Source organism: Ambystoma mexicanum, chromosome 8 (assembly GCF_040938575.1).
Source record: "Ambystoma mexicanum isolate Mex_15411 chromosome 8, UKY_AmexF1_1, whole genome shotgun sequence".
Taxonomy (NCBI): domain Eukaryota; kingdom Metazoa; phylum Chordata; class Amphibia; order Caudata; family Ambystomatidae; genus Ambystoma; species Ambystoma mexicanum.
This window is the reverse complement of record NC_090929.1, coordinates 1,067,636,801-1,067,655,187: the sequence shown is the minus strand read 5'-3', so window position 1 is coordinate 1,067,655,187 and position 18,387 is coordinate 1,067,636,801. Positions and strand designations below refer to the sequence as shown.

Genomic DNA, 18,387 nt, shown 5'->3' with positions numbered 1-18,387 from the left:
TTAGACATCTGAAAATGTACACCTCTGATGGGGTTGCTAATTTGCGCCTTGGGTACAGGCTCAAGTCTTACTACATTCCTGGATTTCTTACTTATTTTTTTAAGGATGATGGACGGAGAGAAAAAGGAAAGAAGAGCAGATGAGATGAAAATAACGTAGAACTCCAAGGCCACTTAAAGAAAAAGTCACCAAATCCTCACATTAAAATGGAGCCACATCTCCTGCATCCATTCTCTGACCAACTCCCAATGGCAACCCGCCAACTGGGTTGCATGCGTTTCACCACATTTGGTGAAACGGGATGTTTTACCACATTTCTCGCTGCCATTTATTAGGGGTGTGTGTTAGGGTACATTTTGATTTGATTTCTAGGATAGGGGTGTATATACAAGGAATCGGGACCGGGGCCACGGAGGTGGGGTATTGGGGGCTTTCCTCCATAAAAAAGCCACAGAATATGCAAATATGCAGAAGAATGACTCAGTCAATCGGATGTCCCCGATGGAACCCAAGGTAATAGCCATTGGGCTATAACTTAGGAGTGAGACGAACCATGAGAGAGAATACAGATCGTATCTAGTGACCTTTGACAGGTGGGACTGAAGACTAGGAAGGCCCACCCTTCCCAAAGTCACAGAGAGATTCAGCCACACAAAACGCAGACTTTACCCTGATTAGCACAAGCTGACAAGTTGTGCCATACCTCAAATAAAGTTAATTGAGTCCTAATGGAGGGTTTGAATCTAATCTGCCCATGATAGAGTAACCCATGGATGATCAAAAAGGATTGGAGTTGGGAAACCTCTTTATTATCCATAACTTTAACAATGTGGGTCACAATTTCAACACAATGTAAATTAAGAGGTTCACATGGGTCAGGTTTTGCTTATCTTTACACTGATTTCACAAGTCCTGTTTTGAATGACACGTAGACCAAGTTTTCAGAAAAAAAATCATGGATGATATCCTTTATAAAAAGGATCCAGTTGTGAAGCACAAGCTCTGGGAGCCTATGCTGGCATAAAATCAATAGAACATTCTGTGGGTCTAAGCTATTTTAGTGAGGAGTCAATTGGAGCATCTAAAACTGGAGTGAAACAAAACATGAGATAGGAGTCAAATTAGTGTCAGATTTTGTGATGTCGAGGACAAAAGAGACCCATGGTCTTTCCCCTGCTGTAATGGCTGGGCAGGCGAAGAACAGTGGTCTGGAGGGTTGCCCAGAGCAATGCCAGAGGTTAAGATTCATTCTAAACCTTCCAGCTATCACCTCTTTGTTTTTGCTTTGTCACCCCGAGTGGGATGGGTATGCCTCTAGACGTGGGTCTCGTGCCTGCTTGGCCTACAGACCCAAGCTACTTTCACTGATGAGGCCCAACAAGGCCGAAACGTGTCTGGGGATGCTTGTGGTCTCGTGCAGAAGGGATGTGGCTTAGCAGTTTGGGCCGGACTGTCCCTTTTGGGGTGGGGCCAAGCCTGATTTGCATATGGTCTTTCCCCTTCTGCAATGGCTTGGCAGGCGAAGAAGTATAGTCTGGAGGGCTGCCCAGAGCAATGCCAGAGGTTAAGATTAATTCTAAACCTTCCAGCCACCACCTCTTTGTTTTTGCTAAAGAGACCCATGACCTGGTGCAATAATGTGTACACCCTCCCCGAGGAAAATGTGGTTAAAACATGGTCTGGCTTCCCCAAAACATTTGCAAGCAATCTGGTGTTATTGTGAGTGAGGACTCACCAGCAGCAGCTCTACTACAATTTCTGTATGCGGGGACAAAGACGAAAAGATACTCCAAGATGATGGGCCAGTTTTTTTTATCACCCTTCCACCACTAAGCACATCAAATACATAATCAAACATACGTGATCTCAATAAAGGAATCAAGCCAGCCTAGTTCTGGGGCCCCAATCATTATCACACACAGGTGCAATTGCCAAAGTCTGAAAGCCCACATGGGGGTCTCAAAAGTATACATGGGCTGGCTCAAAGCCTAGGAGAGTGGGTGCTTGAAGAAGAAAGTTATGGCAGGCGTTCAGAGCAAGTTCGTTGTTTTCAAAGGAGAATGTTTGGAGACACAGGAGGAGAGAGGTGGAGGCCAGAGATGAGAGGTGGAGAAGGTTCATTGGAAAGAGGCTGCTGATGGGAGGGAGGAGAAGGTTGGGAGTCATCATGAAGGTGGGTTAGGACCAGAAGAGAAGTAGAATGTTTGGGTAGAGGGGAGAAATCAGGACCCTCAGAGAAGGAAGTGATAAAGCCACTTTAACCTCACCTGTGTAAACTGGGGAAGGCAACCCTGTGTGGCTCTGTCTTAAAGACAAGGAGAAGCTCCAATTGTATCTACTGCTCATAGCCGAGACACAGTGTTGTCTAAAGGAACTATAAGGAAAACTAGAGGTGTTCGTATACCACCATAAACAGAAGAGAAACAGGAGGAAAAACAGAGATAATACCTCAGAGACTATGAGTGAAGGGGTCCTACCCTGAGCCATAGTGAACATTTTAAGGCAACACTCAAACTGTTAGAACATTTGTGTAGTGACTTTCCTGACACTGATTATTTTAGACTGACGCGGGAGAGGAGCTGTCAGAGCTTTGGTGTAAAAAAAAACATTTGACCCAATATTCTGTTGTCCAGGGCGTACGACAAACTGCGGAAAATAAATTGAACTGGTTACCAAATGTCACAGACCTTACTCAGTACTGTCAAGGAACATAGTTACATTGCTATAAGAATTTGCTCTGCAGTTTGGGCTGTGAAGAACTATGTTAGGCTCCGGTGGCATCTTGAATCTATGGTTCATGCCACAAAACAGATTTCCAGTGCACATGCAGCCTCACTCCTCTTCCATCCATGCTTTCACTTCCATTGCCACTGGCAGAGTGGCAGAGATCACCCCCTTGGGAGAAGAGAGATGGGTGGAGGAATGGCTAATCGTACATTGGACAGGTCACACTGAGAGGGTGCCTGACGGTTTAATCCTGCATTCATGTTTTGATGAAGCTGAACCAGGAGGATCCTTGAATGTCCAAACCTATTCCCTTGTTCTGGAGAGCCTTGCACTGCAAGGGGGATTGGATGGTAGGTCTCAGTTAGCCACTTCGTCAATGTTTACATCTTAGGGTATTTTGGTCTTCTTATGGTGACGTGCCTCTGTTAACCCACTGGGTGTGGTAACCTCAGGGTTTCTCCCCATAAATATCCCGAGCTTGGCCTAGGGTAGCTGGCAGATACACCCTCCCTCCTGGCCAGGCCACTCTCTACTCCAAGGGTCAGACCGAGGACTTTGTCACACTTCACTGAAAGCTATTGTTCATGGATGTGCATGTTAATTAGTTGGTTTAGAGAAGTCGCATCACCACACCCACCCCATCCACATGCAAAGTCTTCCCATGCCATTTCGAATCCAGTTTAAGGTTTGCTGCCACACCTACAGTACCTTAGTTGGTGAGTGGGGGGGGGGGACAAGAGGACAGCCCACCTGCCAGGCTGAAAATATATATTGGGTCTCAGGTTTCTCGAAAAAGGAATGAACTGCACCTTGAGAGTCCACAGTTCAGAATATCTGCATTTTATTAGAATGCTTTCTCCAGAATTCTTAATAATCGCATCACACGACTGGCTATAAAGCCATCGTTTCAGTTTAAGTTGGTGTTTCCCTCTGCTTAATCTGTTTATCTCATTCCTTTTAGTTTTTTCATGTGTACTTTTAATTTGCTCCAATTGTTCACAACTATATCAAACTGCTATTTGTCTACGCCAGCAGAAAAAAGGTAATTGCTGACTTTCTCTTTTTAAAAGTTATTTTTGTGTACAGGGTGTTCTTGCCAATGACACAGTTACCTTTCCCTCCCCCACCACCTATATCCCTTCCCATCCACTCTCACCCCCATCTGCACGTAGGGGCAAACTGGAATACTGTGCCTGGTGTTTTTACCACCAGCATGAACACAATGGCGTAAACACTTGGAACTGTTGTCAGATTTTATTTATTGCAAACTATCCGCCAGTGCTGATTTAATATAGAAATCTTATAAAGAAACAAAATAAATAATGGTGCACCTAATACAATATGATTAATCAGCAACAAGCACATACATATTTTAATTGTGCATACATGCGTGAGCTGATCCATACCTGTATCTCCCTTGTCTCCTTGTTCACCAGTCTCCCCTTTGTTCCCTGCTGGTCCTTGTTTTCCAGGTGGCCCGGGGGACCCCCTTAAACCTGGTGTCCCAGCGTCTCCTGGTGGACCTGTGAATAGAAAATGTTTATTAAAATATGTTTGTGATATTGAAGTCTCCTGAAGTGTTCTTTGGCATTGGTCATAGGGATTCATTGAGATTGGCAAGATTAGCCCGGGGGTTGACTGTTTTGATGGTGCTCGACCATTGGGGGATTCTTTCTGTGTTCTGGAGAATGTTCCCAAATGACCCCCAACAGAATGCACAATGATACCATAGGGGACATTGATGAATGTACACTAGTTAAAAATGTTGTCAATCATTATTTTTCATGATTTGTTTTGATGTAAATTCTCTGCAACGCTGAATGCTGCTTCAGGTTTTACACTGCTTTGTATGTAAGTACTGTGAAGGAATTGTGAAGTAGACACAGACAACTGAATTAAAGTTTTGGGCTTTAAACTTTTATTCAACAAACAGGAGGTTGCAAATAGGCCTAACTTGCCCTATACCAAGGAGGGAATTCACAACCTAAATAAACTAAGGATAGTCTGCAACAGGAAGTCCAAAGTAAAAGTCTGTCGGTGTCCAAACCTAAACTCTATTTTTATACAATGTGAAGGGACGTCAGCGTCAAAACAAGAAGTGTTCAAATAAAAGGTCAGAGCTACTTCGAGCTCTTGGTTTGGAAAGGGTTACCCTTCCCCAAGGTTCAAGATAGTTCACAATGCAAAGGGGCTACCTACCCCAAGCTTTCAAGTCTTTCAACTTAACCAAAACACAGTCCTTTGATATACTTTCCAGCTCTTCTGGTTTGGTTAGCTTTCACCAATTTCCTTAATTTCAGTTCACACCAAATTTCCTTTATATTCAATTGCAAGCTTCTCTGCTGGTATTTCAAGTGGCTTTCCCATCGGTATGTATCCTCGGGCTAGACGCAGTTGTCGGACAAAACGGTCCACCCATTACAGATCATGCAACTGACACACCTGTCTTGCGTCTTCTTCCTTGTATGCATATTGTCACTGTTTCAGCTCTGCAGTGGTACTTTGTTTATTCCCATTTCACATCCTCATGATGCTATACCATGGCTTGCTTTGCCACTATTCAGTTGTTGCACTTTCACGCCTTTCTATGGCTCTTGACAATGCTTGTTCTCTCAATTTACACAGTTCCTTTATCGCGTAGGATTCTACAAAACTGCTTTTATTAAGATCAGTTTTCCACAGTACTTGCTTTCATTCCAATCGGTATTCAAAAGGTGCTTATTTTCTTGCTTTTCCTCTCTTAACTCTTAGCAAGGCTTACAACCTCCTCTTGGCAATTGTCAAAGCTTGCTTAATCTCACACTTTCATTTAATTCACCCGGGGGGTTTGCCCTGCTCCATGTTAGCCTTTATTTCATCTCTTTTACAGTTTGGTATTTACAAAACCTTTCACTCAGTGTTCTTATCAGTTTCATGTCATCATGATTATCAAAAGCATTTAGTAATTTGACTAAGTCCAAACTCGACTGGCATTCATATAGGCCAATCGGTCTCTCGCTCACTCTCAAGCGACCCGACCTGCAGCAACCATGAGGTCTCCACCTCAGCGTCCCGGAGTCAGTCAGGCTTCTCTGATTCACCGGCTATGCTGTCTCCAGTTGCTCTTCTCTGTGACGGCAGGCTCGCAGTGGCTGTCGCTTCTCCCGGCTCGGGGTGCATCTACTCCAGGGTCTCCGCCACCTCTTCTGTACGTAGAGAGAATCTCTCTTACTCCAGAGACCTCTCAAATGCTCCCGCCATGATCAGCGTCTGCTGCAACGACTCTGCAGCTCGTAGGCACTTAAGCCACGCGTCTCTCTGGCTTCACCTCCAGCTTCTCCAGCAAGCATTCCACTGAGGATTTTCTTGGTCTCACCTGAGCTGGCCATTTATACCATCCCCTTGACTTCAGGTGTAGGCAATGTTCATTCATTACATAACGATCTTAGTACTCAGCATCCCTGTTCCTCATCCCAGTACCAGAGTGGTCTCTATTGGGGAAAGATTTTCAGAAAAATAGGGCAACAGCCTATTAAGGCCTGGGGAATGGTGGTCTCATTGTGAAAGGGGAATGGGGGAAACAGTGTCTCACCCAAGGGTGCCTCATCTCAGTTTAGCTGGATCTCTAATCTCTGACCTGGTGGGCAGAAGTTTAGGAGGCCGTCTTCGGTTTAGTGAAACAGGGGAACCTTCTGGACAAGTCAGACCAATCTAGGTAGCTTGGAAGGCAGTAAAGAGTAAGTCTCAGGAGGAGTGAGAGTGATCGGAAGCCCACAATGAGCACACACAGCAACAAACCATAAATTACTCTTAGACAAGTGTACATGAAAAATATCTATACATTTATTGTCGGCCAGACCAAATAGATACAAATAACTTTAGCAATGAGAAAACAGTTATCACACAAGTCCTTAAACTATACAATATATATACATTACTTTTCCTAATGTTACACAGTGGAAAAACACAGACAAAACCTGCAAAGAAAGGGGCTGAGTTAACACACAGATGGCATTAGGCAATTCTTTGCATTTGTTCCCTAACTTTCGAGTTCAACCCTTAGAAGAGGGGAGCCTGGTGCTCAACAGTACAGTTGTGTGTAAAAATGCACTATCCCACAGGTGAAACAAAAAGGGGGTCTTCTTGGAAGGGCTGTAGCAAGTCAGGAAGGGGCTTGAGACGATGAACAATTAGTTCCCACTATTTGAATAGGCCCTGCCCTGGATGGCAAAGCAGTGTTCAAATAGCGAGAAAAGCAAGGGACCGCAGGCTAACTCAGCCAAGTTCGAATACCTTAAAGGGATATTCGTGTGTAAAAGGGATTGGTTGTGCTAAGGGGTCACCGGTAAGTGATCCAAGTACTCACCGACCCTCGGCACAGTCCGGCCCAAACTTTTCCAGTTGGTCGAGGTCGCTAGTAGGTTTGAGTCCTGCACTTTCGCAACGCTCTGGCTCTCAGCAGCTGCAGTGGAGAACGATCATTTGTGACGGTACAGTTGCCTTTTCTCAGCTTCCGAAGGAGGTATGAAGGAATTGTGGATGTGGGCAGCATTACACACTCTCCTAATCCAGGACCTACAGGGGCTAGACCTGTGAAATTTGGCAGGAGAATTCCCGGGACCACAGATAGCGATGTACCAAGTCTCGGGTTTGCGCTCGAGACTTCAGCGTTGCTGCAGGTTACCTTGAGGTAGAGCTGAACAGTTCACTGGATGGCCGAGGAACACTTCCGAAGGGGCTCGTTCAGTTAGTTAGCAGGAGGCGCAGAGAGTAGTTTTTCCCATAACTCCAAAGGGGCAAAGCGCCTTGCCAGGCCTTCTTGATCAAAGAAGAAAGCAGGGGTCCGACGGGAAAGCAGAGAGCAAAGGGTGCCAAAACATTCCATAGCATTTCCAGCGGTTTCACAAGTCTGTTTCTTCATGCAAGAGGCTTCGCTCCTTCTGTAGTTCGGTGAGAACGCAGGTGATCAACCAGGAATGGGTGCAGAGCCCATTCTCTTATCCAAGATTTGCTTTGCTCCAAAATAGAGGACTTCCAATAGAAGATCTGCTTTCTTGCAGGCATCCCAGACGTGGACCAATCATGGTCCACAGTGGTGTCAGTCATTCAGGCACTCCAGACATCCTGGCACCGCTAGTGTGGATTGGGATCAGAGTCCCAGCCTGCTTTCTGGGCACACACATGTGACAGACAGAATCCCACAAAAGAGACCGTTTTTTGCGGGAGGCTGTATGCCCAAATAAGGAAAACCCAGGCTACTCAACCTGGGTGAAAGCAAGCGACAAAATGGCCATTGGATAGAACAAAAGACTTTGTGGCTTGGCCATTTTCATACATGGCCACAGTCTTGAGCCAAATGCGGTAAACGCGGTTTGACGCAGTAAAAAGAAGAAAAACATTATGAAAAGTAACTGCTGCCACCAGTTTGTCCCAGGCACACTCGTACAATCACCTAAAAATCCTTTGATGGTGTCTAGGGCCATAAAATAAAAAGGGACCCCAGCACACAGTACTGGAAGGAACATAGTGCACTGTTAAAAAGTTGCCAAGAAATGATAACGAAGTCAAAGACTAATTGTTAACATCTAAGAATCAGGTGGAGCTTCTTCATCTGAGGAATCGTTGGAGTTATACAATGCATCATTAGCTGGTGAGGATGGGTGTACAGAATTTCCGAAATCCGAACCAAATCGATGGACTTTGATAAATTGGATGCATTACTATAGGTAATGCCAATAATGTTTCCATGATTCAAATAATCCATTATATTACCCACGTTGTTTGTTATTGTGATGCCACCAATTGAGTCTTGCTGACGGCTGAGAGATAAGTTTAACAAGTTGTTGTCGATGGGATCCAGCATCGATAACTAAGCCATCACCAATGGGATGAAATGTTCTACTGATTTTGTTGGGATTATTTAAGGGCTACCTCCAGTAGAAAGTAGAAAGGAATACCGTTGAAAGACTGCACAGCTGTAGATTAACTCTGGGTAAAATAAGGTAGCGTCTCATGCTGAAACTGCTCACACCACTGATTATATCACATATGACATCACTGATGGCATCATAAGTGACATCACTGGTGCAGCAGATCACTTGTGCAAGAAAGAGAGATGCAACATTTAAAAAGTGTGTTTCTGCACATAAGGTTGTATCCAGGTACAAAGCTTGGTTGGAGTTTGCATTTAAAAATACTGTCCATTTAAAACCATGGTATTCTTTCCCAGCAGAGTTACTCTTTATTGATTGAGCATTCATCATGATGAGATACTCTAGTACCTTTATTACTCTAAAATAGTCCCCTATGCAAGAAGACACTTGAGTACTCTAATTATGACTTTACACCTGTCCGCCAGAGAATACAACATACATAATAAGGGGCAGTTTCTGAAGTCAATTTATCAACATATGGCAGATAACTTACTGCCATTATAACAAATCAAATGGTTGGCCTTGACCATGTAAAATAGTAAAGTCTAGGGTAGGTAGCCTGCAAGGGTCAACAATCTTGAAAGAAACTTTCATGATGTGAGGAAACATAGCAATGAGAACTAGAGTGGCCAAAGTACTGGATGGACAAAAGTTGTAATACTTTTAGTGCTGGAGTTTGAAGCCAGCATTCCACTACACGTTTCTGACTCTGACTCCATTTATCTTCACCAGTGTCTATGCTTGGAATGGCAAGTGGAAGTTGTAATGTAAAAACTCTGGAGATCCAAAGCTTGAAGACTTCTCCCATATTGCATCTAAATTGTCAATTGCTATTTGCAAGACCAACTTTCTGTAGGTCCTCAACCATTATTTACAATGCTTGATGTTTTCAGACCTTCATAAAAGAAAGGGTATATTGCAGCTGTGCTATATGTTCAAACAGCTCCCGAACTCCCTAATTCAAGGCACATTCCCATCGACCCTAAAAACAGGACAGATCCTACCTCTACTAAAGAAACCCACTCTGGATCCCAACAACCTAGTTAACTTTCGCCCCATCACCCATCTTCCCTTCCTAGGTAAGATCCTCCAGACCTACCAATCTGGGTTCAGACCCAGATGCAGTACGGAGACAGCGACCCTACAGGTGGTTGATGATACCCTCAACATCCCTGAAGACGGCCACCCCTGGTTCTACTTGACCTCTTGGCTGCTTTCGACACAGTAGACTATCAGGCGGTTAATGACATCCTACATCAGCGCATGGGGATCAGCAACCTTGTCCTACCCTGGTTCAAATCCTACCTCGCCAACCACCAGAAGTTTGTTCAGATGGACTCCTCTTGAACGCCAATGCTACCAGTTACCAGGGTTGCATCCGCTCCCCAGTGATCTTCAATCTTTACATGAAGTCACTGGGAGCCCTCCTAGCCACACACCACATCCACCAATATGCCGACGACACATAGCAATACCTCAAGATTGACTCCATCAAGGACATCCAGAGGCTCAATCAAAACCTGCCTCTCGCTGATCCAGTCTTGGATGTCAAGTGAATACTTGGAGCTCAATCCCTCCAAGACTGTATTCCTACTCCTCACTAACAACACCGAACACCCAGACATACAGATCTGACTATCAACAATGAACTCTGAGGGCTTCACACCTGAACTCATCTCCTGCGCCAAGTCCCTCCGGTTCCACATCGACGAACACCTCTCCTTCAAGACATACATAGCTACTAAGGAAACTCAGACAGCTTGGTATCAGCGCTCCCTCCTGTGGAAAGTCAAGTCCTTCCTCCCTCCGGACAGCTTTAGATCCACTGTTCAAGCACTGGATCGGTGCAATGCACTCCTTGAAGGCCTCCCATCATCCTCCCTCATGCCCTGAGATGTGTCCTACATGCGGATTCATGCCTCATCAAGGGTCTACGCAGATACAACCACATCCCCCAGCACTCATCAACCTTCACTGGCTCCCATTGCATGCACGAATCACCTTCCAGTCTTGCTGCATCATCTATAAGGAAGTCGCCCTCACGTCACCCAGCTATCTCGCAGAGAAACTCTGTATCTTCATGTTTAGAGAAGTGTTGGAACTTGTTTTTTGAAACTCAATTAAGTGTTGTGAGGTTTAGTTGGAGAAATCCCAAGGGTTAAAATAATTAAAACTGCAAAATGAGCTCATTTTTTAGTGATTTGAAATCGGCTTAGAAATATGCTTGATGCCTGGGAAGTATCGCCGACATCAACCATAATGATTGCAGAATTGAAAGTGAAGAGTGAAGTAGCAGGAACAGAAATTAATCCATATATTAGTGACTTGCAAGCAATAATATATCGTCTCAGACATGTAATTGAAAACTGAGAAGATGTTCCAGCAGCAGCTTTTAATTTGTACCCATTGAAACCTTTTTCAACAGCAGTGATGGGTGGGAACAGAGTTCCTATAGAAAGCCTGGCAGGAGTGAAGCACGAATGAGTAGTGCATGGAGAAGATTTGAATATTGTTTATAGGGATAAAGAGTTACCTCAGAATAATACGAGAGATAGTGCATTTTTGACAGATATGTGCAGAATGCATAGAGGGTTTGCCTATGAAGATTTGCATTATGAAACTGTATCATTGGAGACACCTGTGAATGGAGGCAGTTATGTGAAGCATTTGCAAACTAGGTTTGTGAAAAGAAACGAGATGGTGAAAATCTTTGATTTTAATAGAAATTGCATTTGCAATGGCATTTTTGTCAGGAGTGATAACAACAGTACTTTGCCTATATTATCGAGTGAAAATATTATTTTGTCTGTTGACATAGAAACTGGGATAGCTTGGCAGGAGAAAGTAAATCGCGCTAATCGTGCTACAGTTGGATGTTCTGAGATACAGCATTCTTGGAATATTTTGAGTTTGAATAACTGCACATAGAGAGAGATTGTTTACGTTATGCAGAAACATTGTGCGGCATTAGCAGACTGTTGCTTTAGGAAGGAATGTTGTTTGAATATGTTTTGCATTGCACATGCAGGAAGCAGTGTCTATTTGAATGAAATTCATTTGTTTTATCAACATGGAGGGATTAAGCTTCGTGAATACATCATGTTGAAAGGGGAGTCTGTGGCTAGAACACATGATAATGAATCACTGATGTTGGAAGGAGAAATGGATTCTATGAACAGAGAAAGTTTTGACACACAGAGGAATTCAATATTGCTTTGGTTGGGCTATGTGAAGTTGGCTGTCTTGTTTTGTTTTGAGAAGGATAGAAATGGAGGCAGGAGGAATTCATCATTCAGGCATGGCACATTGATACACTAGAACTGATACACTGAGAAACTAGCATTGATGTCTTTTGAGAGAAATGGGGAGTTTAGAACTAGCTATGTGCACTGACATACAGTGAAAATGCTGTTTTGTTTTTGGCTTTGAAAACATCTGAAACTGATGAGAAAACTGATACTTGCACTTTTGTTTTCTTTGCATGAAATCTGGAGAGACACCTTGACCAGACCGAGACTTTGCAGATCGCATTTGATGACTGACCAGACTGCATCGCATGAATTGACCAGCCCATGATTGGCAGCAGCATGACGACTGACAGCATGAACTGACCAGACAAGATTGACCAGACCTTGATGAAACCATTGTGACTTTGCAGTGGGCTGTTTTAAAGCAGCACAGACATTTGAAGCTTTGTCACCTTGTGATGTGACACCATCTGACTTTTGCTACGTTTTGCAGCAGCACTTCTGGGGAATGCCGACCGACCGATTTGAAGCCTTAGGGTGTAGCTTTGTCTATGACTGTGCTTTGAGAAGGTACCCAGAAAACCTGCTTGCTACCAGATTTTCCTGGCATGACAACTTAAGCCATGGAAAGTGAAGATCGTGACTGACTGTAGACACCTTGCAGCATTCTGTGTCAAGAGAGTGAAAGATGTTCAGCAAAAAAGAGAGACATTCGTTTGTGGGCTGTGTTGTAAAGAGAATCCATTTGGAATGCCTTACCTTGTGAACCAGAACCAGACACAAGTTTGGGCCTGAGGAGAATAGAGAAATGAGAATGAGCAGGAAGACGTGCTCTGAAAGCATTTGAATTCCTGATACTAACCACGTTTGAAAAGCAGTGAAGCTTTGTCTCTTGAGTGAAAGAGAGAGAGCATTGATCTGACACCATGGTGCTTCAAAATTTGCACTTGCATCCAACTTTGGCTGGTCCCTCATGAGAAGAGCATGGAACTAGCATGGCATGAACTGGAATACGAGCATGAGATGGCATGGCATGGCAACAACTGTTATGGCAACAGCATGACCTTGCAAGGAAGAAGAGAATTTGAATCTGGAGTTTTGGCCTATGTGAATTGAATGGAATTGCCAGAGGAGCGTTGCCATCTGCATTGATTTGCAAATACTCTGAATGAGTGCCACGTGAATAATACATTGCTATCAAAAGAGGATATACTAGGGAAAGCTTTAGAATAGGGAAAGTTGAGACATCGTCGAGATAGAGCTCGCAGCAGTGAGGCTCTGGAATCTGTCGCTAAAATTGTCTGTTTGCAGGACACACACTCGAGTGCCGTTTGCAGCTGGAGCTACTTTTTGCTTTGGGCTATGCTTTGATGCCCATACACATGTTTGCTGAACATATACACATTGTGACCCATTTGTGAACACTCGCTTCATTGACACGCTTTGTTGATATTCCTTGGCTCAGATAAAGGCATTAGAACTGGATTTGTACTGAATTGGAATCTTGCACAGATGTGAGGACACACATATATTCTGTTGGCAACAACTGATTTGATCACAGACTGACATGTAGTGCGAACCTGGGAATAACTTGAACTGGAAATGTAAATTAATTGGCCTGTATGACCAATACACTGGATGTATACACTGAATGTATGCATTGATCTGTAATGAATTGACTTGGCCTGTTTGGCTACTGACATCTGAAATGAGCTTTGACACCTGTGAAAGTGATATTGACATTTTGTGGTTGACACATTGATTCTATGCATTGCATTTTCATTGAGAATAATCTGCTGGCGGACACGCTTTTGGCTTTGACTTCTGACTTGACTTTTTGTTATGAGAAACTTGAATATGCATTTGAATTTTAGCTTGCCACTGATAGAGTGAAATGCTTGCATTGTTTAGGTTTTTTTTTTGCATTATGAGATATAGAATGTTTTTTCCCTTTGCAATTTTTCCTGATTTAGCATGTGACATAGAGGCATGTTTTGATAAATAGTTACTAATGATTATATAATGATAATAGGACAGATTGTAGAACCAGATAGTATGGAGAAGCCTGGTTTGTTATCATTATGTTATCATTATGGAATCATTATGGAATCATTACTCATTGTTATAGAATAATTACCCACCATTCCTACCAATTTAGGGATTTAGTTATTAATCATTGCATTCTGTTTAGTTATCCATCATATATTTTGATTAGTATTGATTAGTAGTAACATCATTAGACTATCCACATCATTAGACTGCCACTTTGTATGCATTTGTATTTGCTTATAGAATGAGGCCTGTTATATTTGAAGTGCCATGTAGAGACACGTTACACATGTAGAGATATGTTGTTATGTATTATGTATACATTGTAGAGACACGCATTGAGTGTGCACTTAGAATATGCATTAGGTTTGCATTATAGATAGCGCTTGGTTTTGTGAGTGAGAGAGTAAGCACTAGAGAAAGAATGAGGCCTATGGCATTATGAATCAATTCTGAATGAGACAGAGAAGAGCCGTGGACTGCGGAGAGATTGTTATGAGTTAGTGTACCAGGAATGCGTAAACAGTTTGGTTGATAAGAGGTCGCCTTTGCCTTAGTAGAGACATGGAGAAGGGAGGCCTAATCAGCCTTGGGCTGGTGCTTCGCAGACAGAGAAAAGGTGGGGGCAGCGCCAGGCAGCAGGGAGTGTTTTTGCATGGAGAGGAGAGATGGTCTGCTCTCTGTGGATAGAGGGATTCTGAATTGAGAAATATATGAGATGGTAGGATGGTACCGCAGACAGAAGGCCATGGCATAGATATGGTATTAATATGTAGAACATGTCACATTGACCAGAACACAGAGTGATTGAACAACTAAAGTATATGCAACACAGACGTTTAGGCACTGCTCAAATGTAGAATTGCTGACATTTACTGAGAGGCATTTTGGCTAAGAGAGAGACATATAACCATGGAGAAAGTGTGACGTGAATTGACACTATAACTGGAAGCCTGAAATTGAAGTAGAGAGAGACATCTGCTTGGCATGAGATCGAGAGGAACATGAAAGGAAGGTGCCATTGAGAGAGAGGCATTTGGTGTGGCAGTGATGCAGCCTTTGCAGACCAGCTTTGGAGAGATTGATGAGCTTGGCAGAGGCAGTTCGAGAGACCAGACTTGGCAAAGGGAGCTGGAGAGGGGATAGATGGGACACATTCGAGGTGAGACCAAGGGTAGCTTGCACATGCAAATGGGAAGTATGGTTTATGGCCTAAACTGATTGATTAGGACAGACACTCACACAGAGTTTTGGGGTTTGGAGAAGGGGACATCAGACAGGGATTGTCTTAGAGAGAGTGAGGGAGGAATGGTGTGGATTGGAGAGGAATGCTGAATGCTGACACTTGCCATATGTATATTGTATTTAGACATAATAGATCCAGCTATCACAGGCTTGCATTAGAAGCCTGTAAGGCTTACAGTTCACTGCATGGTAGATTTGCACCAATAGTACAAAAGGTGTGAATTTGAGATGTGCATTATAGTAGTAGTTTGCATCATGCATTGATTGCTATGTATGAATAAAAGTGTTTCTATTGTTGAATTGATTCATGTGCTTTCTTTGTGTCTTATGTTAATGTGTCTATAGGAGTAAGATGTATGTTGTTAGGAGTAATCTAGAAGTAACACAGTGCACAAAGAGCAGGGGGGCATAGTGATCCACACTCCCTAGGAGTTTGTCTAAATCTGATGCATGATCGCCCACTAGTGGTAGGCCAAAGGCAGATTTTTGGCACGTTTCCACAACATCACTTATGGCATCATACGTACACATAGATGTCAGGGTGAGCGGAGAATCTGCTTGAACATGTGGCCATTCAGTGAAAGTCACATGGTACATTGCAATATCAATGCATTTGTGCGACATACTAGGATACTAGGAAATGTAAATATGCAGGCAGCTTACCCAGATACTTCACCATATCACAAACTCCAACCATGCTGAATCCACTCTTATATGCAGAAACACACGTTTTGTACCAGTGATGTCATAAGTAATGTCATATGTGATATAATCAGTGATGCCATTTGTATTATCATCAACGTCCTTAGGAACCACACAATGGGGGCATCATAGTTAAGTGGGCAGGTTCCAGTACTGCCGAATTTCAGGGGTTTTGTGGTGTTAAATCGGTACCGTAACATCACTTCATCAGATTGTTTCACCTTAATGGTGCGTCAACTAAAATATTTTCACTGAATTTCAAGTGTTTTCTTGCACTGAACGTATTCACCTTGACTATCCCTTAACTAAAGTTGTTTCTCTGAATTTCAAGGGCTTATGTTATACTATACCTCTCGCAGCCTGTCATTTTGGCTTTTTCTCTGTGAATTTACCTGATGTCATATAATTTATCAATATCTGTCCTTGAGCTGTGCAACATCGGGTTCATCAAGTATTTCATATTTCTTTTTGTCCATTAGATAAAATGGGATAAGTAATGGTGTACTGTGATGAGGAAGAGCAAGGTGGTGTTACTGGGAGACTGTAAAGCACTCTGTTGTGTATCTTTATTGTTGTATACCCCTGTAAAGCACTATGCTGCTTCTTGGAGCTAGGCCAGCACTCAATAAATACAATAATAATAATAATAATAATAATAATAATAATAATAATAATAATAATAATAATAATAATGAAGACTGAAGTTGTGGAGTTGGGGACTGTGATGAAGAAGGGTGAGGTGGGCTGGCTGGGCACTGTGACAAGGAATAACGAGACAGGGTTAGTTGGGGACTGTGATGAGGAAGAGTGAGTTGGTGGTAGAGTGGTTCTTAAATGTGGAAGAGTGATGTGGTGTTTGTGGGTTTCTGTGACCAACAGAAAATTAAATCATGCCTATTTCACTTCTGAAAAAATATACCTTGCACATAAAAAATTAAAATATCCTATAAAAAAAATGAATAATAATACTCAGAACGAGATCTAGGAAAGTACTGGGACTAGGAAGACGGACATGCTGATATGAAATCTAGATTCATGAAAAGTATCGATAAAAATGAGCAAACGCTGTATTCATTGAACCGTATTTATATATAGTCAAACACTACTCATAACATGTGATTACACTGATTTCTGTTTTTATTTCTATTTCAACCACTCATTCCCAATCTAGATCGCATACCCATAACGCACTCTTCCTCATCCCAGTACATTATTAGTTCGCAAATTGAATATAGAAACAAATAATAGTTTCTCAGCACATCGAATATCACACATATCAAAATATTCCCTCTTTCATTAGTCACTCATCTCCAAACACATGTGCATGAGTTTCATATATTGTTTAGATTTTGTCTTTGAGTATTGAGATCAGAAATTAACAAAAAAGGAGAGATATGAAGACCCTATATGAATCAAGAACCAGAGCAAATGATGTTTTCAAAGTTTACCTTATTCTATCCTCCGCCTAAAAATGATTTGAGAATGTTTAATGCTACACATTATTCAGACAATATTGAGTTGGTGGAGAGTAGATTAAGTAACATTGCTGCGAGATTCTAGAATGAAAATGCTTTACCACTCTTGTAGTTAGAGAACCATATGATATGTGATATATCATATATATCATTTATCATATATCACATATATGCCCAATGAAACAAAAACTACATTTTAATCTTCCGAAAACTTTATTTTATGTGAAGGGAGAATGTAAACACTACGAAAAAATAATAATTAATTGTATTCTTTTTTGGAAAAGGTTCAATAAAAACGGGAAAAACACACTATTTTGCTTAACTTCGCGATTCAAACCACAATGTGAGCAGTACTAAAATTCGACATTCGAGTTCCAAATCGAGATTCGTCTGAATATTTATATAAGGAAAAACATACCTATAACATACGTAGAAAGAGCACTATTTCCTACGCAAAACTCTTTCCCTGTGTCAAAGACATAAGAAAGAAATCCAGGACAAGGCGCCCTTTAAGGTTGTGAAAGTTGTTGTATTATTTTAATTTTCCAAAAAAGCAACATCCAATGTTTTAACATTTGCCCTTATAATGATTGACATGTGTTTCATAACATTTAACAATTTACGCTCCTAATACAAGTATTTTTTAAATATTTAGTTATACTTCATTTAGAAGATTCTTAAGCACAACATTTGAAGCCCAATTTAACACAGTATAGCGGGATACGATTTTTTAATATAGTGTCAAAAGTATAAATTGGCTCCAATGTGCATACCAGGAAAGTACATTTACAGTTACTATGGTCTGAACGACGTAGAACATACGAAATTGGACAATGTTCTGCCCCTACACACTATCATTTCTATGATATAAATATATGATGTATGATTTGATATTAAAAACACAATTTGTTTTGATAATATACTACATATAAATGGGATTTGGCCCAACGTATTTAGTTACGCGACCCCCAGCTCTATTGCAAGAGGAGCTACTCACCCTTGGTGTGGGTAAATTAGCTTATTGAGAAG

At 42.1% G+C, this 18,387-nt stretch overlaps 1 protein-coding gene across 1 annotated transcript in view; it reads right to left on the bottom strand.

The window, feature by feature from the left end:
• Positions 1 to 18,387, bottom strand: part of LOC138472728 (mannose-binding protein C-like) — a 173,316-nt gene that overhangs the window by 12,671 nt on the left and 142,258 nt on the right. The window contains exon 3 of the mRNA XM_069611047.1: positions 4,134 to 4,250. Within this exon, the coding sequence (XP_069467148.1) occupies positions 4,134 to 4,250 (117 nt within the window). The remainder of the gene's footprint in view (positions 1 to 4,133; positions 4,251 to 18,387) is intronic.